Below are 27,410 nucleotides of genomic sequence, written 5' to 3'. Positions count from 1 at the left end.
GCACCACATGTGTATGTGTAAATGTGTGTTTTAGACGTGGTGTTCTGTCTGAGTGGCTTTGTGAATCCCTTGAGGGGGGAGTTGAGACAGAAGGCGCTTGCGATGGGTGCCAAATACAAGCAAGACTGGGACAATGCCACCTCTACACACCTCATGTTTGTTATTTAGACTCTTTTTAAGAGTCGGTGAACGTAGTTCAGACTTTTATATAGGCCCCGATTATTTTTTTTTTCAGGAAGTCTTAAAAGTTGTTTAGGCTGAAATTTAATTTTTCGCGGTTTTGCTTTGAAATTCTTTTTAATACTATTTTAGGAGAGCTCGGAAAATCTAATTGGTCGACCTATAAAAAAACGTCGGCAAAATTTTCAAAATTTTTCAAAAAATCGCCTGACCCCCCATAGAAAAATTTCTGCCATTTTGTCTAAGAATGAACTTGTAAGCATGATGTCTATTTTGTCTGATGATAATCCACTGAAGTTGATATCTAAGTTCACAACATGCCAGCACGCAGAGTAATTGTTAGTCAGCGAACTCTGAATTTGTTGTTGCCTTTGAAGCTTGCGATGTTCCGGGTATGGTTTTATGGATTTTGGGATGCTCTGGATATGGAGAATTTTCTTTTTCACGTGATTTTTGAAATGCATTTTATTAAACACATGAAAAACGGGTTGAGCATGTATTATGCACTTTTTCTTTTAATAAAAAAGATTTTCCGACATTCGAGATTATTTTTGGTCCTGTTTGAATAGCACATGTGACCAACGTGCAAATAAGAGTGGATACTTGAAAACTGTTGGCTCCCATGCTTTATCTATTCCTCGTGTCCACAAATGTACATGTTTCACTCATAATGTCAATTTAAAACAAATCTGTATTCTTATTAAATTGAAAAAAAAAAGATATGTTTTTTCAATTTTATTAACATTTTACATATCTCAGCACTAGTGTTGGATTTTTTTTTCATCTCAGTCAGTGGTTATTAACTAATGAAAATAGACTATGTTGTTGGATTTAATAATATAACGAGCTTCTAAAAACAAGATTTTCTCTCATCGTTGTCAGTGGTCCTTTATTCTGTAAACTCTTGCAATCCGGGCTGTGTAGCCATATTTCATTGAAAATATTGCATAAATCAAATCACTTATTTAACTATTGTCAAAAATCAAAATTGAACATGAACAACATGCTATCAATGAACCCGCCGCTTACAACTATGCTTTTGTGCCTATCGACTCTGGGCTTACTGACAAGTATTCAAAACGTAATGGCAGACGAAAGTAATCCATGCGGTGACTTGGACATGAGACAAAACCAGCTGTTGGACATTGAGGGGCTGCAAGAAAAGGGCAAGGGGTTCTACCTGGGGGCGAAAGAGGCAGATGATGCGTCTGTGTGTGCCCAGATGTGCTGTGATGTGTACTCGTCTGTCATGGAAGAAATGGGAAACAACGCCGAGGTTAGTTTTATACTCTTTTTTGTAAGGTTAGCGTTGGGCGTAATTTAACTGCATTTTTATTTCCAGAACTCAGTTTAATTGCTTCTGAGTTTTAAATGCAATTATTACCTTTGAGATAAGCAAGGGTATTGCAATCGGATACTAGACTTTTTTCCCCGTAAATAACTTTAGGCACGGAATGGTCTTGTGTAGGAATGGTAAATTTCAGACATGCTCAAATTCTTGAAAATTCAAATAAAACTACTTTAATTTAGGTAGTAAATAGATGTGGTTCGACTCTCGGCCGGAACTTGTTTTTTAGTATATATGCAATTGAAAAAAAATCGGTGAAAATTGAATTGTTGAATTTCCGTTATTCTGCTGAAAATTTGTCGGCTTTGTTACCACATCACAAATCTGGTTTTTCCTGTAAGCAACTTTCAATGCAAGTGCAAGTGTTGTTTTGTAAATTCAGGGAAGTGGACTTGAAACTTTTTAATTTTTTAAAACTAATTTATTTACACCAATTTAGTGTATAGTGCAAGTTCACATTTTAGAACTATAATGCAGAATATAGTCATTTCATTTTCAATCAATTGTACATCCTGCTAAGAAAGTTTTTGTAAATACAATACTTTGCCAGAAAAAATAATATCCAAAAACATAGATTTTACTCTTCTTTTGTCAAAAATTTGGCTATTGAAAAAAATTTTAAATACAGTTTGAAGTATAACAAAAAGCGATCCAGCTATTTAACTCAAACCTGCCACCTATTGTAATATATAAACACTCCGAAATTTGGGACAAAATTCTCACAGAAACAAAATTCTAATTAGCTAGACAGATTAGTTATTCCTTTATAGGGTCGTTATAAGTTCTTGAGTGGGTACAATAGGTGAGTCGGGGTAGAGCCCGAACTAATCTTATTTTTTATTAGATCCTCTTTTGACCATCAATCATTTGTGTTTTAGTCTTGTAACACGGCTGTGTTCTTCCGCGAAGAGAGCAGAAGTGAGACTTGTTATCTCGTGCACTGCAATGAGCCAAACTGTGGATCAGAATTTTTGCTGGAAAGCCAAGTTGTGAGTCATTCAAACTTCTCTAATATACTTGTTAAATGCGAATATCAATTTGTCGAATCAGTCGAAACGATTCAGTCCATGTGTGTTTTTACCGACAATTTGTAAAGAAAATGACGGAGTATTTATGCTCGGGAGTTTTTTCCAAAGTTTTAACTACCAATTTTTGACGGAGTTTAGGTATGTCATTCGAAAGATATTGTTGTCCTGAGTTAAAATTTAAAAAAGATTTTTTTTTGCCTGTGATCTTTTTTCATAAAGTTATGGGGTTTAAAGATTGCCAATTGGAGACTATTAACGCGCGATATATTTCGTGCTGTTAACGCTTAAGCGGAGATTTAATTGTTCCGACTTTCGAAGAGAACGGACTATTTAAGCTTGGTGTGGTTTTTTTATTGCTTAAATTTTCGGGAATCGAAATAATAGTTATTAAGCTTGCGATTAGCAAGCATTATCAAACCGGAATATAGGCTTTTTTCGGGTTAACAACTAGTTTATCAGAATCACTTGAATCATTTTACTTTTGGTTCAAATGAAATCAAACCAAAATTCAGACCTTATTTCGCGCATGTGGTGAAGAGTTTACGCACCTGCCTACAAAATCAAAGGTCATTGGTTCGAATCCCGCCAGGATCTGTTTTTTTGTAAGCTGAAAATTGGCCGCGCGTCAAAACATCTTTTTCGGACTTCTGTTTGTCTGCTTAGTTACCGCAGCACCAAATTTGCCCAATAATTGGGCAATTTTTACTGTAATCAAAAAACATTTCAGTGTATCCCGGCTTTGGGCGACTAATTGAATTCCAAGATGTTTTGCCTATTTTATTGTTATTTTTTGATTTTTTTACTGCTGTTCAATAAAAACTATTGGAAATTGTTTTTCTTTATAAAATCAAGGAGTGTTCTGTGCATTTAGTGCAGTGGTGACACCCATGCTTGAGACGAAAAATCCCAGAAGTTAGATTTCAGTCGGAACCTGTTTTTTTGTCGAAACTGAAAAGTTTGAAATTTTCTAGATTTTTGTGTCTGCCAATTTTTGTCGGTTTGTGTCCCGCGGAAAGGTTCGGTTTCTTTTTACACTTGCGAAGCGAGTGTATTAGTACGAACCTTCTTTTTTTCCAACCTAAGTCGCCAATTTTGGTGCCACTTTTTGGGCTCATTTACAGCTTCTTCAAAGCATGGGCTTTGATATTCGAATAGTAATAAGGTAAGACAGTTGATGCATTTTTAATTCATCAAATGAACCGAAAGAAGTAATTTGTTTCAAACACAATAACAATAACTCGATTTCGGAAACGTTCTAACTCAATATATCTCGCAAATTTTTGAAATGCTTATTTTATACCTGTGGCTTTATGCTTTGCAAATTACTACATGCAAAATTGGTGTGATGCCTTCAGTTTGTTATCATCCAAATTATTACTTTAAAAATTGAATATATTTGTATTCGGTGCGATTTTGCTGAATAGCATTGGCAATTTATTAGCGTATGTAGCTGTTTTCTTCGTGACTAGTGTTTGTCGGTTGTTAAGCTTGCGTGGCTGAGTAGATAGTGCGTGAGACTCAAAATCTTTTGATTGCAGTAGGTCGCAAATCAAATCCTAGACATAGCCGAGTTTTTGCTATTTCGAGGCTTATTTCTGTTTTTGGTGCTTTTTGGTCGTGTTCTCGCAAGTATCTGCACAGCACAGCTTCGCCTCTGTGTTAGCTTTTTGAAAGCTCTTTGTAAAGCTTGTAACGGTTCAGATATTTTTGTTCCAGGATTTTCTTGACTTTTTTGCAATTTTTGTAACTTTTTTGACAAAGATTTTTTGCAGGTTTTTTTTTCAATTTTTGATTTATCTTTTCATTTGCTGGTAACCATAGTCATACATTTTGTATTGCATGTGCTGCGAAGTTTTAGAAGTGGCCATGCTCCGGACTAATTTATGTGCACTTTTCAGATTTTATCCATAATCCTGAAAGGGTGACACAAATTATTTATGCGAGGCGAATTATATCGCACAACAAAATGGTTCCAAATTGAATTGACTCTAGCTCTTTGATCATATTAATTTTGTACGACTCAAGTTTTTACCCTTGATGTTTGATATTGTCCAAAATTTATAGTTTTTCAATATTTTCTCTTCCCGAAAAATTATTCGATATGGATTAAGAGGCAGTCGGAACATTCCGGGCTTTGCCCTGATACACGAGATGTCTTGTACTTCAGTATAAATTTGTTCTCAGTCTAATTCACAGTCTTATTCTTCCGACTTTCGAAGAAAGAGTGTAATATTTATGCGTGGGTCGGTTTTTTTCTTCAGTCAATTTTCTAGCTTCTAATTAAGCATTTCAATTTTCTAGCTTCTAATTAAGCATTTCTGACGGGATTTTTTAAAAACTATCCGAAACATAATAGTAGGCGGCGGATTAAATCGTTCCAATTTGAAATGAGGCAAATTTTTTTTGCTTATTATTATCCCTCACCCGGAGATTACGAGACGGTAAATATCCCTTTGTAATTTACATCCCCTTTGTGGGAGGTAAGTTGAGGAGAAAAAAGAATTTGTCAGTTTCAATTTTTTGTCAGTTTAACCACAACTTTTAAATTGGCCCCAAAAGGCAGTCGAAACAATCAGGGCTTCGCCGTGTTATACAAGCAGTCTTATTTGTCTTAAAAAATAGTTCCAAATTGGTTTGACGCTCTCTCTTTGATCTATTTAATACTTTGCACTATGCAAAATATATCACTTTGTACTTTACAAAGCGTGTGAGCGATATTTTTCAAAAAATATATATATATTTTTCTCTTTTTGAAATTTTCATCCATTGTTTTAATTCAAACTACTTCAAAGAAAGCAAAATGCAATCGGTACATTCAGGGGTTCGCAATCGGAACATTCAGGGGTTCGCGCTGATACTAGCAGTCTTGTTGAAAGTCAATGCGTATAAGTATCCGATTTTTGGGGAATTCTCCTTGCTTTTATCTTTTATTTACATAGATTTTCTTTTTTATTTACATAGATTAAATCTAAGTGTTTACATAGATTTTCTGTTTTTATATTAGTTTTTTTTATGGGTTTTCTCTATATATTTTTTTTGTTCAGGAAAAGTCCTAAAATACTCTAATAACTATAGAAATGCATTCATACATCTTCCTGCATTTATGAATGCCTTCAGTTATATGTGCACTTTTTGAGCTCAAGTCAAGTTCGTCTGCTAAAGTTAGGTGAGTTGCGCTCTCATATTACGATAGCAGAAATGGCGCGAAAAAAGCGGGAACGACTTTTAGTTTTGAAAGTGACTTTATTTTTTAGATTTCTCAGCGTAGTAGAACGTTTACCCAGTGCTACAGTTTTTTGTAATTTAGTTGATTTTATCATAACAAAGTCTGTCATAAATTGTTCTTGAAATTGAAAGAGCTTTAACCTGATTTATTTTATCTAAGTTTATTTTATCTGTTTCGGTATAATCAGCTGTACTGTACGTTTAGGTATCTGTTTTAGCGACTAGGCTAACATTATTTGGATTTCCAAACACCGTTAAGAATAGTCACGCAAGCGCTGTTCAAGTTTTTTTGTCGGGCATTTTCTGTTTAAAAAGTTCTCGTTCTCGAACATTGAATCGGTTTTTTAGGCCGATCTTAATGAATTTTCAAGCTCTTCCGAAGCACTATAAAGGCCCTTTTCTGTTCTTTTTTTTGTAAATCATTGTCCCTCACGCCGTATTAAAAGCAAAGTGATAGATTTTGCACCTAGTAGCGTAACAATTATTACAACTAGCCTGCTTCAACCAATTTTCTAAGACGGATTAAATCTCCACGTACGCATTAAAAGCGCGAATTATAGCGCGCGTTAATTGTCCCAAGTTGGCCTAATTAGCAAGTTGGCCTAATAAGCGCGAATAAAAAAATCACAGGTAAACTATCTTTTTACATATAAGCTCAGGACAACAATACCTTTCGAGAAAAAAATCCGACAATACCTTTCGAATGATGTAAAAAAACCTCTGTTAAACATTGCTGGTTAATATGTCGTAATTTGTCTGGATAAAAAAACCAACCCGAGCACAAATATTCTGTCTCTTTCTTCGAAAAAAGTCGAAGTAGATTTTTTTCAAGTAGTATCCTTTTTCGATATACTTTAGTAGCTAAATTGCAATAAGCAATCTCAGAAGCTTCTGAATGTAAATTGGTGCAGTCTTATTGTAAACAAGCTTTTACTGTAAATTGTATGGAAGTATACATATTTAGTCGTTTCAGAGCGAGGAGAGCACATTCGTCATATTTATCGAAGACTTCCACGGAGTGGAAGAATCTGAGGCGAACTTCTCTCAAACATCCCCGTCCGCGGAAACTGAAGACGAGGAATCCAGTGAATCAGGCGAAGAATCCGACAATGAATCCATCGAGGAATCAGACCAAGATTCCGAAGGTGAATCCGTTGAAGCTGACGATGAATCCGAAGAAGACGAAAGTGAATCGGGAGAAACTGACGGTGGGTCTGAAGAATTCCTTGATAATTCGGGGGAGGAGTCAGAAACGACATCTGAAGAGTCTTATGGCGACGAATCGGACGAAGGCTACGAGTACGAAGATGGTGATTACGAAGATGGCGATTACGAAGATGATGACTTTTATGAAGAATCGAACAAAAATTCAGGCGATATCGAGTATGATGACTTTTTTGATGCTGTTTTAAAGCCCATGGGCGATGAAGAAAACTTCACTGATGAAGACGATAACACAGAAGAAGCAGGCAACAGTTTTGATTCGATCTCGTCCAATCTGAACTCAGCTCTGGCCCATCCATCGGACGAAATAGGACTGATTCTAATCTCTGTTTTCTGTGTGGTAGCGGCAGTGACCGCCTCTGTTTTGATGGCCAACAAAGTGTACCAGCATTACCAGAGAAGAAGATTGTACGACAAACTGGATTACATGTCACAAGAGCCCCTATATGGCAATAGCGAATACCATGATTAAAAAATGAGTTTTTAAATCATTAAATCTAATCTTCAATTTGTTTCGGATAAAGGATGCATTTGTTTGGTTAAGGTTCATTCGATTTTTTTGGTTTGGATTTCAATAAATTTACTGTAGAGAATCAAGTTTTCCGAAGCATGTAGAAGTCCAGCTGATTTCATTCCCATCTAAAATCAACGCAGCATATATCCATTGTGCATAGTATATAAAAAGAGACAAGACTGCTCGTATCAGGGCGAAGCCCTGAATGTTCCGAATGCCTTTTAAGGTTTATGGAGCAGCAGTAATAACATAAAAAAATGAAATGAAATAAAACAAAATGAATTTTTTTTTTATAAAATTTGAAATTTTTTATGAAAATCATCCCCCCACACGCCATATAAAGTAGAAAAAGATAGAATTCGTTCCTTGTAACAAATCAATTATGTCAAATAAGCTTCATTCAACCAATTTGGAACGATTTATAAGACGGATTAAATCTTCGCTTACGCGTTAATAGCGTGAATTATATATCGCGCGTTAATTGTCCCAAATTGGTCAAAATGGCAACCTTTAAACCCTCATAACTTTACGAAAAATATTCACAGGTGAAATATCTTTTCAAATTTAAGCTCAAGACAACAATACCTTTTGAATGATATAAAAAAAAATCCGTCGAAAATGGCTAGTTAAATAGTCGAAATTTGTCTGAAGAAAAAAACCCACCCCGAGCACAAATATTCCGTTACTTTCGTATCGAAAGTCGGAACAATAAATGCATTTGATTTTTATTGTTAAAAACCTTCAACTTGTGCGCGGTTATATTTGGCTGTTTAAATTTTGACTCAACTTTCAATTGGATTTTCATATGGGAGCTCCAATATATCTCTTCAACAAGAAAGGCAAAAAAATGTTTTTTTTTGAAGTTTCAAAATTGGATTTGATTCTTAGAATCATATTGGAAAAAACAACGAAATAAATACGTTTTTCAAAATTGTAGTAAGTATCAATGGACGTAGTGAGGCCGTTCTGATTTTGTTTTTTCGCTTTTTTTGGAAGTCTTGCTTCACGCTCAATTTTGATTTTTCGCAAATTCATTCTTGATTTCTTTTCAAGTTCAATTTAAATTCATTTGCCGGGAAAAGAAGGGAGGCAATTAGGCTCTCGATGATTATTCTCGTGGAAAAAACGTATAAGATTACATATTTCAAATATGGATTTTCTTTTTTTGCAATTCCCAAGGAAAGAAGAATTTACCTATTAATAATATTTTATGCTCAACTTTGAGTTGTTTTAATCGAAAAGTGTCACTCATACAAAATTCTTTAAATTCACAGCTTTAAGGGTCCATAATTTTTTTAGGAAATGTTTTTTTTTCTAGTTCGGTTATGCGTTTCCATTTTTTTTGTTAGCTTTGGTCTCTATATTAATTGAAAATTTTCGAAATATTTACTCAATTGGATTGTGTTTTTTTTCTACAACTTTGTCAATTTCGCTCATTCATTGTTTTCGAGGGCTTAAGTTTATGTTCCAGTGGAGCTGAAAGCTAATTCTCGTACAGCAACAGATGGAATGACGCAAATAGTTGCATTTTCTTGATGTTCAAGTTGGATATTATTAATTAAGAGTCGATGAACGTAGTTCAGACTCCTATATAGGTCGCAATGATTTTTTTTCAGGATCAATTTCATTTTTCGCGGTTTGAGTTTTGATTTCTTTTTAAGTGCAGTTTGTTTCCTTTGTTTAAAGGAAGGCAAACTCCACTGTCGAACAAAAAAAAGCGTAAAGGTCACGAAAACGTAATCGACTTCTAGTTTCGTAAGTAGAATTTAATTATCAGATTTAACAGCAAAAAAATACCTGTTGGTCCAGTTTTCTCAAATTCGGTCATATTTATTGAAAAAGTGGCAGTCATAAATCATTTTTTTCTTTGAAATTCAAAAGTTGAGTTATTTCCATAAAACGGTATTTTTTCAATGTCGGTATTTTTTTTCTGTTGCGTTCATTGACTGTGGCCCTTTTCCAACTGTCTGTTGGCTATGTTTTATTACATTTGCGAGAGCAGGTGTCTGGTAAACGGGTACTAGAATTTGTTTTTACAAAGGTGAAGAATTAGTACATGTAGTGAGAGTGATTTCACCGACATACTTTGAGCATTTTTGCATTTTGAATTTCGTTTAATACAATAATTGGGTTCCTGCTGGTCGTAAACCAACTCCAACTTTTCATAGTTTCCTTTTTGATTTTTTGAAGCCTAAACTGTTTATTTGGCTGGTATCAACCGTACAATTTAACTCCTCAGTGACCTATCGTAGAATGTCCACCCCAAGCATGTAGTAATTTGAACATTCCGCATAACATATTCATTTCAAATAAGCGCCCAGAGTATACGACTCGAGAAAAGTTTTTTATACGGAACAGCTATTTTATACTGTTAATAACCTGAAATACTAATCATTATTTTGTATCGATAAAATTTTTTCGATCAATTGGATCAAGTTATTTTATCCTGAAAGTTAATTTCTGAAAAACCGGTATTTCTGAAAAACCGGGGGGAAGGGGGGAATTGTATGGTTGATCCTTTGGCTGTAAAGGTCTCCGCCAATCTTATACCGGTTTGTTCACGTCAAATTTGTCATTAAATGGGCGATGGTGGGTATGCTAAACTTAAAAACATCGAGTTTCGGAATTTTTTTTGACATATTTTTTTGGTTCGAGTCATCTTCCCAGGTTTTATCGGCAGTCCGGGTAGTTTCGGTTATACCCCCCCCCCCTAAGTAGATAAATTTGGCAATTCGAATTTTGAGTCGAAATTGAAAACGTGAAAGCGAGTGAAACAAAATATTAAATATCACTCGCGTGCACTTTGCAGCTGCTCGATTAGGAAACAACAGTATATGGCAAATTTATCACTAGGTTTCCTAATCGAGCAGCTGCTAATTGCACGTAATTGGTGTTTAATTGTTTGTTTCACTCGCTTTAAATTTCAACTCAAAATTTGAATTGCCAAATTTATCCACTTGGGGGGGGGTTTAATAAATTTTCTGTAGAGAATCAAGTTTTCCTAAGCATGTAGAAGTCCAGCTGATTTCATTCCCATCTAAAATCAACGCAGCATATATCCATTGTTCATAGTATATAAAAAGAGACAACACTGCTCGTATCAGGGCGAAGCCCTGAATGTTCCGAATGCTTTTTAAGGTTTATGGAGCAGCAGTAATAACATAAAAAAATGAAATGAAATAAAATAAAATGAAAATTTTTTTTTCTAAAATTTGAAATTTTTTATGAAAATCATCCCCCCACACGCCATATAAATTACAAAAAGATAGAATTCGTTTCTTGTAACAAATCAATTATGGCAAACAAGCTTCATTCAACCAATTTGGAACGATTTATAAGACGGATTAAATCTCCGCTTACTCGTTAATAGCGTGAATTATATATCGCGCGTTAATTGTCCCAAATTGGTCAAAATGGCCAAAATGGCAATCTTTAAACCCTCATAACTTACGAAAAATAATCACAGGTGAAATATCTTTTCAAATTTAAGCTCAGGACAACAATACCTTTTGAATGATATTTAAAAAAATCCGTCGAAAATGGTTAGTTAAAAAGTCGAAATTTGTCTGAAAAAAACCCCCCCCGAGCACAAATATTCCGTTACTTTCGTATCGAAAGTCGGAACAATAAATGCATTTGATTTTGATTGTTAAAAACCTTCAACTGGTGCGCGGTTATATTTGGCTGTTTAAATTTTGACTCAACTTTCAATTGGATTTTCATATGGGAGCTCCAATATATCTCTTCAACAAGAAAGGCAAAAAAATGATTTTTTTGAAGTTTCAAAATTGGATTTGATTCTTAGAATCATATTGGAAAAAACAACGGAATAAATACGTTTTTCAAAATTGTAGTAAGTATCAATGGACGCAGTGAGGCCGTTCTGATTTTGTTTTTTCGCTTTTTTGGAAGTCTTGCTTCACGCTCAAATTTGATTTTTCGCAAATTCATTCTTGATTTCTTTTCAAGTTCATTTTTATTTCATTTGCCGGGAAAAGAAGGGAGGCAATTATGCTCTCGACGATTATTTTCGTGGAAAAAACGTTTAATACAATAATTGGGTTCCTGCTGGTCGTAAACCAACTCCAACTTTTCATAGTTTCCTTTTTGATTTTTTGAAGCCTAAACTGTTTATTTGGCTGGTATCAACCGTACAATTTAACTCCTCAGTGACCTATCGTAGAATGTCCACCCCAAGCATGTAGTAATTTGAACTTAAATTCCGCATAACATATTCATTTCAAATAAGCGCCCAGAGTATACGACTCGAGAAAAGTTTTTTATACGGAACAGCTATTTCATACTGTTAATAACCTGAAATACTAATCATTATTTTGTATCGATAAAATTTTTTCGATCAATTGGATCAAGTTATTTTATCCTGAAAGTTAATTTCTGAAAAACCCGTATTTTATCCCCCCTAAATCAATTGGGGGGGGGGGGGGGGGGGGAGAGGGGCGGAATTGTATGGTTGATCCGTTGGCTGTAAAGGTGTCCGCCAATCTTATACCGGTTTGTTCACGTCAAATTTGTCATTTAATGGGCGATGGTGGGTATGCTAAACTTAAAAACATCGAGTTTCGGAATTTTTTTTGACATATTTTTTTGGTTCGAGTCATCTTCCCAGGTTTTATCGGCAGTCCGGGTAGTTTCGGTTATACCCCCCCCCCCTAAGTAGATAAATTTGGCAATTCGAATTTTGAGTCGAAATTGAAAACGTGAAAGCGAGTGAAACAAAATATTAAATATCACTCGCGTGCACTTTGCAGCTGCTCGATTAGGAAACAACAGTATATGGCAAATTTATCACAAGGTATCTTAATCGAGCAGCTGCTAATTGCACGCAATTGGCGTTTAATTGATTGTTTCACTCGCTTTTAATTTCAACTCAAAATTTGAATTGCCAAATTTATCCACTGAGGGGGGGGGGGAATATAACCGAAAAGACCTGGCAGTTGTACCAACACATAACTTTTGCTGGAGTTGTTCTGATTCGGATATGGTAAAAATTTTTTCATTAGTTCAATTTTATTCTAGCCAGTTATCCATGAAAAAAAGTAACTTTCCGACTTCCGAAGAAAGAGACGGAGTGTTTGTGAACGTTCTGATTTTTCTTCTGAAAATTGCCAATTTGGGATAATTAACGCGTGATATATTTGTTTTTACAAATCCCTTTTTTTAATTGAGGGAGGCATTTTGGTATTTTTAATACTAAACTAGAAGCAAAATTAATCAACGCGTAACTTTACCTGGCGTGTGGGGGGATGAAATAGAGACAAAATCATTATTTTTCTTTTTTGAAAAACTCTTATCACATTTTTTCTTTGATTTAAGGGCAGTCGGAAAATTCGGGGCTTTAAACCGATACGGGCAGTCCGTTAACATGCCTGATTGTGCCATAAACTATAGATTAATCGGTCATTTATTGTGGTATTAGTAATTTTTATTACTAGTATAGTGGGCCTGGCTATGCTTGAGAAGCGAAAACATAGCACATGGTGTTTACTTTTAGATGCGCGTTCGCCAACACGCCCAAATTCAATCAGGTGCAGAAGAGCTCTCCCTCTGCGCACATAGTGAAAAAAGAATGGATTCTGGATTGCCATCAAAACAGAACCCGACACAACCTCACCAAGTATGTTCTTCAACATTAAACTTGCCACTGAGAAGTGAACAAAATTGGACCAGATTTTCCTTTAAATCAATTTTCAGATCTATGAATTCTCTTTTTGCATTTTTTTTTTCAAAAAGGTTGAGGAAACAGGAAAAGATCTTCATTATTCTGGAAAAACCAGATTAACGACAAAAAGTTGATTATTATTTTTTCTTGCTGTTGGTCATATTTAAAAGATGAAATATCGTTTTCAGCTACTCGCTGATTCCGCTCTCCGACCAAACAAAGGATGAACCAGAGATAAAAGCTTCTTCAGAAGGCGACAACAGTGATGCTAATGGTTAATATGTTTGAGATTACTCTAACTGTTTCAAAATATTAATTGTAATTGTTTCAAAAGAATTTGGACAGACTCAATTCTGCAAAACCATAATGATCAAGAAAATAAAATTGGATCTTACAGGGGTTGTATTATCAATATTGATTTTTTGATATCAAAATCATTTGCCTGTCCGATTATTTAGAGCCTAAATCGAGTACGTTTTCTGAAAAGAAAGAGTCTCAAACTATACGGACCTCACGCAATACTTCAAAAGCGAGGGGTCAAATGAAAGAGGAAGAAAGTGATTCGGCTTATGACGTCGAAACAGACGAAGAGTATGATCCATATCAGGACATGGAAAATGAAGACGACCAGTTAGTCTCGATGCCAACAAAGCCGACAAAAAAAGAAACTCCAGATAAAACAGAGGCTTTGAATTTGGAAAATGTGGAGCTGCCTCCGTTGCCTGATTTTTTCAAAAGACGGAAGTTTCTTTTGTTCGGAAGTTTCGACTCTGAACTAAGGCGAATGATGAAGAGGTTGATCATAGCCTATAACGGGTATGTTTTCTCGTAACACAGAAAACTGTGTAAGAATACCTGCCTTTAAAACAAAAAATGCCGAGCTCAATTTAAAGTTTATTTTTGATTCGATGCTCAAACATTATCAGGTATCATAAAAAAAACTATCAAGAACTTTCAACAAATGCAAACTTGCATCATGAAACAAATTTAAGTTTTTTTAAGTTCATATTTTTAAGTTCATTTTTTGTAAATTCATTTGTATTTTGATGCTCGAACACATCAGCTATCATAAAAAAAACTATCAAGAACTTTGAGCAAATACAAACTTGTATCATCGAACAAAATTTATATTTTTTTTGACAAGAATGAAAAGAGGAGCAAAAAGTATAGTTATCCGAAGTCAAGTGGCTCTGTGTCTTCTTATGATTTGATTCGAAGAAGGAAAGTTGATAAAATATTTGCGAGGTGAGATCGAATCATAAATCAAAATTTATCAAGCACTACTTTCTTGTATCTTTTTATACTAAATGCATGTTTATCAGTGTGCTTATGGACTACATGGGCGAAGATGTAAACTACATAGTGACTAGTGAGAGTTGGAGTGACAAGTTTGACCAGGTGCTGGAGGACAACTCATCAGTGCAGTTTGTGAGGCCCTCTTGGCTCACAGCCTGTGACTCACAGCAGAAGGCAGTCCCTCTGCAGTACCACCTAGTGCCACCCACGTGATCTAAAAGGAGAAAGGAAGTGGCAGTAGTGAATGAAATGAAAAAAAAAACATCATGACTCGATTGATTATTGCCTCATTGGTCAGATTTTGCCTGAACTGATACATGGTAGAAAAAACTTAATTTTCGTTCGAGAGCTATATGTTTACTCTAATTGGATTTTGATTCGCGTCTATATAATTTTAAAACTGAAATGGTGAAATAAAATGATGAAATATTTTTCTGTCTGGAATTAGTTTAGTTGATTTAACACAGTGAATTTTATTGTTGCTCCTTGTTTTCAAGTGAAGTTTTAGTTATTTTTCGACAATAAATTGAGAGGCCCTCTCCCGACGCACGAAATTTGGAAATTTAATTGCTTCTAAAAATCTAATTGCAATTGAAAATCAGGGTTGGACTAGATTATTCAGAAATCATTCTTTAAGCGCATATAGCAATATCGGAGAACAAGGTGCTGCGTAGTTTCTGACGCAATTTTTGTTCATTTGAAAATGCTTATTTTTAGTCAAAAATAGACAAGGCCGCCAAGAACTTTTCATTCAAAAATGGTTAATAAAAAAGTTTGAATTCGAACTTCTAAATTATTTAGACAAGCAAAACTTAAATCAAATACAGGAAAGGCTATCAAACGCAATCGTTTTTTAATTTCATATTTACTCACGCAAATGCGTGCGGTATAATGCGAGTTCGCTTTTTTTCTAAGCTAACTGGCACAAATTTTTGCTCAATTTAATTGGCGAGCGATTAAGTTGCTAATTATATGTCAGTGAAGGAAGTGCGGATACTTATTTTGTTTGTTGATTTTTTTTATACTTTTTTCGGATCACAAAATTTGTTCACGCTCAAATTTTATTTTTCGCGATTTGTAATTTGAATTTTTTAAGCTCAATTCAATGTCACTCACCAAAAGGGATGCAAATTGCGCTCTTCAAAATTGCTTTGTCATCAGTGGGTTGTAGTTTTGATATTTCTCAGCAGAACGAAAGACAGTATCGATGAATTTCTAATTGTGCTAGTTTGATCGAAAAAGGTGTCAACTTTTAACGATTCTTGAAAATCAAAGAGCTTTGAGGTCATTTTTTTTTCTTTGAATTTTTCTCCAATTTTTTTGGTATTCTTGTTCATTCCGCTTGCGAGAACAAGTGTCTTGTAATCGCGAACTTGACTTGTTTTTCCCGTAAACAACTTTTCTTACAAATCTTAATTGCTTTCCTTTCTTGCTTTGTTATTGAACCTTATCAACTTCACGGCTCGTTCCCGCTTGGCCTAGAGGTAACGTGGTTGCTTTTGCACCCTACAGTCTAAGGTTCAAGTACGGGACGGACCTTGTTTTTTTTCAGTCTGAATGAAATCGAATATTTTTTCCGGAAAAATTGCTGGATTTTCTTGTTAGCTCAATTTTCGTTGGCTTAGTTGCCTCATCACTGATTTTCTTGTTGCTGTAAGCAAGTTTCTTCATAGGTGCAAGGGTTATTTATTGTTTTAAGGCGGTACTTGTAATTGGTGTACAAAATCTATATTTTTCCGGCTCAACTCATATCTGCTCAAAGATTGTCGGCTTTGTTTCCGCTTCGTAAGTTTTGTTTCGTTTCTAATTAAATATTGAAATGTTTTGGCTGGCATGTTGACAAGAATGAATTTTTATGGAGACATTCGAAAGTTTTAGTAGGCCTAGTTTTTTTCCGACTTATTTTTTTTTATGTTTGCGTGTATCGCAAGTGTGAGAAGCTTCGATTCGCCTCTGCGTTGAAATTTTTTCAACTGTCAGTCGGTTAGGTATTTTTTTCTCAAAACTTTCAAAGCTTGTTATATATATTTTTTCAAATTTGAAAGCTCACTTATGCCAGTATTTGCTTGTTATGCTAAAAGCAGCTTCGCATTTGTGTTCAAAGTTATCTGACAATTCCTCAAATTAATTTGAATTTTGGGTCGTGTAAATTGTCTATTTGAAATAATCTCATCTAGCTTGAATAGTTTGCGGTTCTTAAAAACCGAACATAGCATCTTCTATGGATACAAAAGCAGGAAAAACTGCGGAAATTTGATCTTCGTCTAGATATTTTCGCTGGTATCCCATACTTTGTGAGTTACACTGGACAATGATACTGCTAGTGCCAGACCATAATGAAAAAAGTGTTAAATTAGGACGTTTGTAATAGTTTTTCCGAAAGCAACTTTAGTGTTAATGCAAATTTTGGAGCCCAAGTTCATCATACCAGCTCAAGAGCGTGTCTTAGGTAGTCTGCCTGTCCCAATCAGTTTAGTTTTAAGAGCTTTAAAAGACAATTTCATTGTTTTTAGATTTTGTTGTGTTGACTTTGCTGAAATCCAGCATTATTAAAATGGACACATTACAATCAGTAGGATCAACGTCGACGTTCTCCGACTTATGCTTAGACGCTCTTGAAGACATCATTGACGAACTAGCAATCGGAGTTGTTTTCGAAGTTCATCGAAGTATAAAGTTAAACTATTTCCATCTAGACGATATGTTCAGCTCTGCTTCTTCTTCAATTAACGCACCAACAGTCGAAACTGATCCTCAAATTAGAATTGAATCCATTCCTAAATTACCATTGTGCCCGCTACCGTATTGTGACATTTTCGGCATGCCTCTAAATCAGAAGAAACAAATCGATTGTTCGTGTCCAAATTGTGGACGGATGGTTGCGGCTACCCGTTTAGCTCCTCATCTTGAAAAGTGTATGGGTATGGGACGAAGCAGTAGTAGAATTGCGAGCAGAAGACTTATCCAGATGATTGGCAATCATGCAAGGGTTATTTATTGTTTTAAGGGGGGACTTGTAACTTAAGTACAAAATCTATTTTTTTCCGGCTCAACTGATATCTGCTCAAAGATTGTCGGCTTTGTTTCCGCTTCGTAAGTTTTGTTTCGTTTCTAATTAAATATTGAAATGTTTTGGTTGGCATGTTGACAAGAATGAATTTTTATGGAGACATTCGAAAGTTTTAGTAGGCCTAGTTTTTTTCCGACTAATTTTTTTTTATGTTTGCGTGTATCGCAAGTGTGAGAAGCTTCGATTCGCCTCTGCGTTGAAATTTTTTCAACTGTCAGTCGGTTAGGTATTTTTTTCTCAAAACTTTCAAAGCTTGTTATATATATTTTTTCAAATTTGAAAGCTCACTTATGCCAGTATTTGCTTGTTATGCTAAAAGCAGCTTCGCATATGTGTTCAAAGTTATCTGACAATTCCTCAAAATAATTTGAATTTTAGGTCGTGTAAATTGTCTATTTGAAATAATCTCATCTAGCTTGAATAGTTGGCAGTTCTTAAAAACCGAACATAGCATCTTCTATGGATACAAAAGCAGGAAAAACTGCGGAAATTTGATCTTCGTCTAGATATTTTCGCTGGTATCCCATACTTTGTGAGTTACACTGGACAATGATACTGCTAGTGCCAGACCATAATGAAAAAAGTGTTAAATTAGGACGTTTGTAATAGTTTTTCCGAAAGCAACTTTAGTGCTAATGCAAATTTTGGAGCCCAAGTTCATCATACCAGCTCAAGAGCGTGTCGTAGGTAGTCTGCCTGTCCCAATCAGTTTAGTTTTAAGAGCTCTAAAAGACAATTTCATTGTTTTTAGATTTTGTTGTGTTGACTTTGCTGAAATCCAGCATTATTAAAATGGACACATTACAATCAGTAGGATCAACGTCGACGTTCTCCGACTTATGCTTAGACGCTCTTGAAGACATCATTGACGAACTATCAATCGGAGTTGTTTTCGAAGTTCATCGAAGTATAAAGTTAAACTATTTCCATCTAGACGATATGTTCAGCTCTGCTTCTTCTTCAATTAACGCACCAACAGTCGAAACTGATCCTCAAATTAGAATTGAATCCATTCCTAAATTACCATTGTGCCCGCTACCGTATTGTGACATTTTCGGCATGCCTCTAAATCAGAAGAAACAAATCGATTGTTCGTGTCCAAATTGTGGACGGATGGTTGCGGCTACCCGTTTAGCTCCTCATCTTGAAAAGTGTATGGGTATGGGACGAAGCAGTAGTAGAATTGCGAGCAGAAGACTTATCCAGATGATTGGCAATCATGCAAGGGTTATTTATTGTTTTAAGGGGGGACTTGTAACTTAAGTACAAAATCTATTTTTTTCCGGCTCAACTGATATCTGCTCAAAGATTGTCGGCTTTGTTTCCGCTTCGTAAGTTTTGTTTCGTTTCTAATTAAATATTGAAATGTTTTGGTTGGCATGTTGACAAGAATGAATTTTTATGGAGACATTCGAAAGTTTTAGTAGGCCTAGTTTTTTTCCGACTTATGTTTTTTTTTATGTTTGCGTGTATCGCAAGTGTGAGAAGCTTCGATTCGCCTCTGCGTTGAAATTTTTTCAACTGTCAGTCGGTTAGGTATTTTTTTCTCAAAACTTTCAAAGCTTGTTATATATATATTTTTTCAAATTTGAAAGCTCACTTTTGCCAGTATTTGCGTGTTATGCTAAAAGCAGCTTCGCATATGTGTTCAAAGTTATCTGACAATTCCTCAAAATAATTTGAATTTTGGGTCGTGTAAATTGTCTATTTGAAATAATCTCATCTAGCTTGAATAGTTTGCGGTTCTTAAAAACCGAACATAGCATCTTCTATGGATACAAAAGCAGGAAAAACTGCGGAAATTTGATCTTCGTCTAGATATTTTCGCTGGTATCCCATACTTTGTGAGTTACACTGGACAATGATACTGCTAGTGCCAGACCATAATGAAAAAAGTGTTAAATTAGGACGTTTGTAATAGTTTTTCCGAAAGCAACTTTAGTGTTAATGCGAATTTTGGAGCCTGAGTTCATCATACCAGCTAAAGAGCGTGTCGTAGGTATTCTGCCTGTCCCAATCAGTTTAGTTTTAAGAGCTCTAAAAGACAATTTCATTGTTTTTAGATTTTGTTGTGTTGACTTTGCTGAAATCCAGCATTATTAAAATGGACACATTACAATCAGTAGGATCAACGTCGACTTTCTCCGACTTATGCTTAGACGCTCTTGAAGACATCATTGACGAACTATCAATCGGAGTTGTTTTCGAAGTTCATCGAAGTATAAAGTTAAACTATTTCCATCTAGACGATATGTTCAGCTCTGCTTCTTCTTCAATTAACGCACCAACAGTCGAAACTGATCCTCAAATTAGAATTGAATCCATTCCTAAATTACCATTGTGCACGCTACCGTACTGTGACATTTTCGGCATGCCTCTGAATCAGAAGAAACAAATCGATTGTTCGTGTCCAAATTGTGGACGGATGGTTGCGGCTACCCGTTGAGCTCCTCATCTTGAAAAGTGTATGGGTATGGGACGAAGCAGTAGTAGAATTGCTAGCAGAAGACTTACTCAGATGAGTGGCAATCATGCAAGGGTTATTTATTGTTTTAAGGGGGGACTTGTAACTTAAGTACAAAATCTATTTTTTTCCGGCTCAACTGATATCTGCTCAAAGATTGTCGGCTTTGTTTCCGCTTCGTAAGTTTTGTTTCGTTTCTAATTTAATATTGAAATGTTTTGGTTGGCATGTTGACAAGAATGAATTTTTATGGAGACATTCGAAAGTTTTAGTAGGCCTAGTTTTTTTCCGACTTATGTTTTTTTTTTATGTTTGCGTGTATCGCAAGTGTGAGAAGCTTCGATTCGCCTCTGCGTTGAAATTTTTTCAACTGTCAGTCGGTTAGGTATTTTTTTCTCAACTTTCAAAGCTTGTTATATATATTTTTTCAAATTTGAAAGCTCACTTATGCCAGTATTTGCTTGTTATGCTAAAAGCAGCTTCGCATATGTGTTCAAAGTTATCTGACAATTCCTCAAAATAATTTGAATTTTAGGTCGTGTAAATTGTCTATTTGAAATAATCTCATCTAGCTTGAATAGTTTGCGGTTCTTAAAAACCGAACATAGCATCTTCTATGGATACAAAAGCAGGAAAAACTGCGGAAATTTGATCTTCGTCTAGATATTTTCGCTGGTATCCCATACTTTGTGAGTTACACTGGACAATGATACTGCTAGTGCCAGACCATAATGAAAAAAGTGTTAAATTAGGACGTTTGTAATAGTTTTTCCGAAAGCAACTTTAGTGTTAATGCAAATTTTGGAGCCCAAGTTCATCATACCAGCTCAAGAGCGTGTCGTAGGTAGTCTGCCTGTCCCAATCAGTTTAGTTTTAAGAGCTCTAAAAGACAATTTCATTGTTTTTAGATTTTGTTGTGTTGACTTTGCTGAAATCCAGCATTATTAAAATGGACACATTACAATCAGTAGGATCAACGTCGACGTTCTCCGACTTATGCTTAGACGCTCTTGAAGACATCATTGACGAACTATCAATCGGAGTTGTTTTCGAAGTTCATCGAAGTATAAAGTTAAACTATTTCCATCTAGACGATATGTTCAGCTCTGCTTCTTCTTCAATTAACGCACCAACAGTCGAAACTGATCCTCAAATTAGAATTGAATCCATTCCTAAATTACCATTGTGCCCGCTACCGTATTGTGACATTTTCGGCATGCCTCTAAATCAGAAGAAACAAATCGATTGTTCGTGTCCAAATTGTGGACGGATGGTTGCGGCTACCCGTTTAGCTCCTCATCTTGAAAAGTGTATGGGTATGGGACGAAGCAGTAGTAGAATTGCGAGCAGAAGACTTATCCAGATGATTGGCAATCATGCAAGGGTTATTTATTGTTTTAAGGGGGGACTTGTAACTTAAGTACAAAATCTATTTTTTTCCGGCTCAACTGATATCTGCTCAAAGATTGTCGGCTTTGTTTCCGCTTCGTAAGTTTTGTTTCGTTTCTAATTAAACATTGAAATGTTTTGGTTGGCATGTTGACAAGAATGAATTTTTATGGAGACATTCGAAAGTTTTAGTAGGCCTAGTTTTTTTCCGACTTATGTTTTTTTTTATGTTTGCGTGTATCGCAAGTGTGAGAAGCTTCGATTCGCCTCTGCGTTGAAATTTTTTCAACTGTCAGTCGGTTAGGTATTTTTTTCTCAAAACTTTCAAAGCTTGTTATATATATTTTTTTTCAAATTTGAAAGCTCACTTTTGCCAGTATTTGCTTGTTATGCTAAAAGCAGCTTCGCATATGTGTTCAAAGTTATCTGACAATTCCTCAAAATAATTTGAATTTTGGGTCGTGTAAATTGTCTATTTGAAATAATCTCATCTAGCTTGAATAGTTTGCGGTTCTTAAAAACCGAACATAGCATCTTCTATGGATACAAAAGCAGGAAAAACTGCGGAAATTTGATCTTCGTCTAGATATTTTTGCTGGTATCCCATACTTTGTGAGTTACACTGGACAATGATACTGCTAGTGCCAGACCATAATGAAAAAAGTGTTAAATTAGGACGTTTGTAATAGTTTTTCCGAAAGCAACTTTAGTGTTAATGCGAATTTTGGAGCCTGAGTTCATCATACCAGCTAAAGAGCGTGTCGTAGGTATTCTGCCTGTCCCAATCAGTTTAGTTTTAAGAGCTCTAAAAGACAATTTCATTGTTTTTAGATTTTGTTGTGTTGACTTTGCTGAAATCCAGCATTATTAAAATGGACACATTACAATCAGTAGGATCAACGTCGACTTTCTCCGACTTATGCTTAGACGCTCTTGAAGACATCATTGACGAACTATCAATCGGAGTTGTTTTCGAAGTTCATCGAAGTATAAAGTTAAACTATTTCCATCTAGACGATATGTTCAGCTCTGCTTCTTCTTCAATTAACGCACCAACAGTCGAAACTGATCCTCAAATTAGAATTGAATCCATTCCTAAATTACCATTGTGCACGCTACCGTACTGTGACATTTTCGGCATGCCTCTAAATCAGAAGAAACAAATCGATTGCTCGTGTCCAAATTGTGGACGGATGGTTGCGGCTACCCGCTTAGCTCCTCATCTTGAAAAGTGTATGGGTATGGGACGAAGCAGTAGTAGAATTGCGAGCAGAAGACTTACCCAGATGAGTGGCAATCATGGCAACAATAGTGCAAGTATGAATCATGGCGGGGATCCCGGAATGTTGGATGCTTTTGGGCTGAATGAGTTAACGAGGAATTCAAACTCGCCCTCGAGCGGTAGTGAAAAGGCATCGTCGAGTCATAAAAACCAGCGTGTGAAAAGTAAAAAGGGCACAATGGGCGTGTCTAGTTCGGAGGGGGGCGATAGTTACCCGATGAAGAAGAAAAAAGTGGGAGGCAGTCAGCAGAAACTGTACAAGGAGGCGGTCAAAATTGTGAATTCGGCCAACTCGTACCCGGAGTATCTGGCGCTCGAGTTAGTAATAATTTACAGGGTATATAAATAGTTTTACGAGAGTGCAGGTTTTTTAAGTTTTAAACCGGATGAAGACACGTTTTTGTCAAAATTTTTACGATTCCACTTTAAAGTTTATGTGTTGGGTTGGCACCGAACTTTTCGTTTAAAACTTATTTATAATGGTTTTAACCAAAATGAAAAATTATTGAGAAAAAATTGTTCTGGGTGATGTAAGGGCTGATTTCTTAAGGTGGGAGGAACTTCCGTCCGTTAAATTAGCTTTGGTCCATTGGCAAAATAATGACTAAAGATAAATAAAATCAGCATTGGATTTTAAAACTGATCATTCATTATTACTATCATCAGCAAAATGGGAAAGGAAAAAGGAAAACGTAAGCAAGAAGCGAAAGTACTAAGTGTTTTTTTAAACGCTGTCATCTTCTATAAACGGTGTCATCTTCGATAAATAAACGAAGTGGATTTGATTTTGATTGGTATAAATTGTTGTGGTCTGAAACGCACATATCTGTGCTTCCCAGGTCTTTCCCCATCTTTTTTAAGAAAAAAATCCCTACAGAAATGAGAAAATCTCGTCTTTATAAAACTGCTAAAAAGTATTTGATAAACTCGTCAACTTTGACTGCTATTTTTTGTTTCTAGCGCGGATCACTGTCAGAAAGTGTTGCTGAGCCTGTGTGGTGTAGTCGATCCTTCCAGTCTCATGAATGAACACTCCAAAATGTGTCGCAAATCACTCAAGTGCAAATTACATACGGATTATCAACGTCTGGAGCTCCGCAACTCCGTCCTTGAGTCGGAAGAGTTCGTGGTTGACCCTCAAAGGTCAAAGGTCACTGAATCGAGAATCAGAAACTCAGATTCTATGAACGAGGTGTTTGGAGATTTTGACATTGAACCCCAAGATGACTCGATTGGCGAAAGTTCGAACTTACTTGACCCCGGAGATAATATTGGAAACGTGTTTGATAATTTGAGCAATTGGGGGACAAAATCTGTGATTGAACCCGAACATGGAATCCCAACTTACCCCTCGAATGTGTTTCAAGTGGACACTGATTTCAATACTTCGATATCGTTTTTGGCATCTAAGAAAGACGAGATTCCAGTTCCTGAGATTTTAGATGTCGGACTGTCTTCTAGAGGCAAGGGAATGGAGCAGATTAGTCCCTCAAAGGGAAAAGCGAAGAGCTCCAAAAAACAGAAGAGGAAATAGATTTATTTGTCGAAAATACTATAAATATTTAGATGTTTACCTACTAGAAATCAGTTCTTAAAAAAACCATACGAAACATTTTTCGGATGATATAAGTAAAAAATTTGTTGAAGAAACATTTTATCCTGTTTTTTTTTGTGCATTTTCCGACAGTGATGTTAAGAAATTTTTTCCGTGTTTTCGTTCTTAAGATTTTAAAGGGTAGCTCCAAATTAGTGTTTCAAATTTTTTATTCTTTTCATTCGGTTGAGGTAAATTTTAAGATATCATACGTATGGACCAGTCGAGACTTTTTTCAAGGATGGTTAACAGGATTTTTGTGTCATCGTTTGACTCTAAGAAGAGTATCCATAAATCCTACCAATGTCATAGAAAAATTTTCGGAATTAATACAATATCAAAATGAATTATTTGCTCATTTTAGTAAATCCCTATTTTTGAAATTAGACGACTCTGTAAAATTGAAGCTGGAGCTCCGCGACAACCTATTGTCACTGTAAGCATCAGTCACAGGCTTTTGAATTGTCGGTTATGAGTGATTTATTTCAGTTTGTAACAATGAAAAGTAAACATGGTTTTGTGGCTCCTGTGAGGAAGCCAGTTGAGACCATAGAGGAACTGAGGAAGATCTGGGAGGGCGACAGGGAGTGGGAAACCAGGCGTCAGTTCCTCGACAGACACTGGGGCACCTTGGAACCCTTCGAACTGGACTCCTTATCGTCGGCATGGCTCAACAATCTGGTCCTAGGATGTAGGTTGGTAGTAAGTTGGAAGGCAATTTTTTGCAGCAATTTTTGTATAGCATTTAATACGAAACTAGAAAAGGGTTGTAAGCGGATTGTAAGCTGATGAGAAACATTGACGAACGATTGGACTCATACATGATTGAGCTGTAGGGTGGCCAGTCAATAAGCAGAATTGTCTAAGAGCACAATGGGTCCAAGAGCAGAAAAACATTTACTTTTAAAAGCTATTCGGTAAAAATAAGTATAAGAATAGATATTATTACCAAATTAACTAATCTTTTATGCATAATTGGAGTAATTTAACTGAGATTTAAAAAAAATTCACTGAAAAAACTATTTTACATGATTTATTCATTTTCTTGGTTTTTTTCGCAATTCCGATAATTGTTTTTATCAATTAGCCCGTATAAATCAATAAAAGTTAATAGTTTTCTGTTTTTCTGCTCTTAGACCATGCTGCTTATTGCTCCGCCTCCGAGTTGTAGTCATTACCAAACAACCTAGATTACCAAACAACCCTCTTAAGTAAGAAGTAATCGTTTTCTGCCTACTCGTTCAAGTTCTTTTTCTTAAGGTATCCAAAAGCAACGATAGAGCGAGTCAAACAATTATCGGAAGGACTTACAGTCGAAAATTTGGTTCAACTTCGAGGAGTTCCGAAAGAGTTCGTGAAAGCATCTGGCTCAGACGAACACGAAGAGAATGATGAGTCATCGCAGCCGACAGAATCAACGTCGGTTAAGCCGGCGGATACTTCAATTGTGGGAAAGAATCCATTCAAAAAACGCAAGGTTGAAACTAGTTTTGACCAGGGCGAAGCTTCACAAGATACTATTGAGCAAGTTCGGGAAGAGGCAGCAGGTATCAAGGCCTTCAATTCTTCAGAAACAAATGAAGTTGTCACAAAAGAAAAGAAGTCGAAAAGTGGTTCGAAAAATATGGCTTTTTCTAAAAGCGAAGATAGTTTGAATAGTGTAAAAAGTAATGAGAATAAATTTTCAAAGATAGCGGAAATGACGAATGAAATTGAAGTTCTAGAGGATGGGAGTGAAACTAAGAAAAAGAAGCGCAAAAAGCGAGACGCCGAATCGACTGAAAGTCTTTCGGAGTCGCAATCTAGTTTCAAAAAAATAGAAGTAATAACTATCGAGGACGAATCAGAATTGGCTGTTCCTAAAAAGAAGAAAAAGAAAGCAGAGAAAATAGTTTTCGATCTTGAGGATTCAGCTGAAATGAATGCACCCGCAAAAACCAAAATGATATTTACTAAAAGTGAAGATATGTTACAAAGTGTTCCAGTTGTTAAAAAACCGATCCTAGAACGGTCTCTCAAACCAATTGCAGTTTCGAAAGAAAAAGAAAAGCCAAAGCATGCTCCAATAGTTTTTGATACAGTTGACGGTTCCACTAAAACAAATGTTTCTTCGAACCAAATTTCAAACCAAGAAATTCCTCTTAATCTTATTGAATTCAGAGCGCCACCTTTCCGGATTAGGAAGCAAAATGCTTCGCCGTTGCAAAGAGTTCTCTTAGTAGTTCCGTTTTGCGATATGAATCTAAATTTAGAACATGCCATAATAATGAACGCATTGAGCTGGGGCAACATTCCACATTTCTTTGATTTTCAATTAATGGGTGACAGTGTAAAATGTGTTTTAAGCATACAAAATATGATGGTAAGTTCAGCGGTTGGCGTTTCACAAGAAGCTGCGAAAAAAGTATGCACCAAGAAAGCGTACAACAAATTAATAAATACTAATATCGTTTTAAAACGTGAAGATATGAACGCGAAAGAGTCGAATTTTGAAGCTACAGAACTGATTTCTGAAGAACCACTTCCCGTTAACATAACAAACAGTGGAGCGCTTCCGCTGGGCGATTCCCTGTCGCAGTCAAATATGGGCCATAAATTGCTTATGAAAATGGGATGGTCTGGGGCGGGTCTGGGAAAAGAACAACAAGGTCGCGTGGAACCGGTTGCCGCGGTCGCAAATGTCCGAAGAGCAGGTCTAACAGATGAGATATCACGTAAAAGTGTCAACGGGTTAAGGTTGACAAAGGAAACGGCGCAAAAGTTACTAGAAGACTACGCTTATTCTGGGTCTGATGAGCCGATAGTGTTTTCGGCCGAATTCAACAACGCAGAAAGGGCTCTCATTCATCAAACAGCTCAGGCTATGAAACGAAGAAGCGGGATTAATTTGGAGACGAAATCTTTTGGAAAAGGGGAGGAAAGAAAATTAACAGTTGCTGTCAAGTACAATCCAGAAGATATTTTCGAGCTTGCAAAACAAGTTGGGCAAAAATTTGGAAAACTAGAGATCATTAGTATGGGTGTCTTTGGATAATAGACTGACCTTTTAGTTTTTGTATTCTCTTAGACGTATAATTGCTAATCGGTCCTATATTCAAATTAGAACTTCCTTGTGA

At 35.9% G+C, this 27,410-nt stretch overlaps 4 protein-coding genes across 4 annotated transcripts in view; all 4 read left to right on the top strand.

The window, feature by feature from the left end:
* LOC134846965 (DNA repair protein XRCC1-like) overlaps nucleotides 1-14,958 on the top strand; it is a 23,729-nt gene extending 8,771 nt beyond the window's left edge. The window contains exons 7-11 of the mRNA XM_063864424.1: nucleotides 35-155; nucleotides 13,032-13,154; nucleotides 13,388-13,473; nucleotides 13,658-14,015; nucleotides 14,522-14,958. Coding sequence (XP_063720494.1) covers nucleotides 35-155; nucleotides 13,032-13,154; nucleotides 13,388-13,473; nucleotides 13,658-14,015; nucleotides 14,522-14,708 — 875 coding nt within the window. The 3' untranslated portion in view covers nucleotides 14,709-14,958. The remainder of the gene's footprint in view (nucleotides 1-34; nucleotides 156-13,031; nucleotides 13,155-13,387; nucleotides 13,474-13,657; nucleotides 14,016-14,521) is intronic.
* LOC134846963 (CDKN2A-interacting protein-like) lies at nucleotides 877-27,410 on the top strand. Its single transcript, XM_063864423.1, has 3 exons — nucleotides 877-886; nucleotides 24,782-24,989; nucleotides 25,555-27,410. The coding sequence occupies exons 2-3, from the start codon at nucleotides 24,793-24,795 to the stop codon at nucleotides 27,326-27,328; spliced, it is 1,971 nt and encodes a 656-aa protein (XP_063720493.1). The 5' UTR covers nucleotides 877-886; nucleotides 24,782-24,792; the 3' UTR covers nucleotides 27,329-27,410.
* On the top strand, nucleotides 1,169-7,602 carry LOC134846966 (acidic leucine-rich nuclear phosphoprotein 32 family member A-like). The gene is made up of 3 exons (XM_063864425.1): nucleotides 1,169-1,456; nucleotides 2,407-2,517; nucleotides 6,755-7,602. Exons 1-3 carry the CDS (start codon nucleotides 1,175-1,177, stop codon nucleotides 7,475-7,477), a joined length of 1,116 nt encoding a protein of 371 aa, XP_063720495.1. The 5' UTR covers nucleotides 1,169-1,174; the 3' UTR covers nucleotides 7,478-7,602.
* Nucleotides 22,253-24,335, top strand: LOC134846141 (ataxin-7-like protein 3). The gene is made up of 2 exons (XM_063863369.1): nucleotides 22,253-23,018; nucleotides 23,661-24,335. Exons 1-2 carry the CDS (start codon nucleotides 22,291-22,293, stop codon nucleotides 24,232-24,234), a joined length of 1,302 nt encoding a protein of 433 aa, XP_063719439.1. The 5' UTR covers nucleotides 22,253-22,290; the 3' UTR covers nucleotides 24,235-24,335.

This window comes from Symsagittifera roscoffensis, chromosome 5 (genome assembly GCF_963678635.1).
Source record: "Symsagittifera roscoffensis chromosome 5, txSymRosc1.1, whole genome shotgun sequence".
NCBI classification, from domain to species: Eukaryota; Metazoa; Xenacoelomorpha; order Acoela; family Convolutidae; genus Symsagittifera; species Symsagittifera roscoffensis.
The sequence above is the reverse complement of the archived record's forward strand: the minus strand, read 5'-3'. Positions and strand labels throughout refer to the sequence as shown.

Bases quoted from the DNA above. Each gene is read 5' to 3' on its own strand.
- LOC134846963 (XM_063864423.1), top strand. From the start codon at position 24,793: ATGAAAAGTAAACATGGTTTTGTGGCTCCTGTGAGGAAGCCAGTTGAG. The intron at 24,990-25,554 runs GTTGGTAGTAAG...CTTTTTCTTAAG, and splicing joins AATCTGGTCCTAGGATGTAG to GTATCCAAAAGCAACGATAG.
- LOC134846141 (XM_063863369.1), top strand. From the start codon at position 22,291: ATGGACACATTACAATCAGTAGGATCAACGTCGACTTTCTCCGACTTA. The intron at 23,019-23,660 runs GTTAGTAATAAT...TTTTGTTTCTAG, and splicing joins CCGGAGTATCTGGCGCTCGA to CGCGGATCACTGTCAGAAAG.
- LOC134846966 (XM_063864425.1), top strand. From the start codon at position 1,175: ATGAACAACATGCTATCAATGAACCCGCCGCTTACAACTATGCTTTTG. The intron at 1,457-2,406 runs GTTAGTTTTATA...TTTGTGTTTTAG, and splicing joins AAATGGGAAACAACGCCGAG to TCTTGTAACACGGCTGTGTT. The intron at 2,518-6,754 runs GTGAGTCATTCA...TAGTCGTTTCAG, and splicing joins TTTTGCTGGAAAGCCAAGTT to AGCGAGGAGAGCACATTCGT.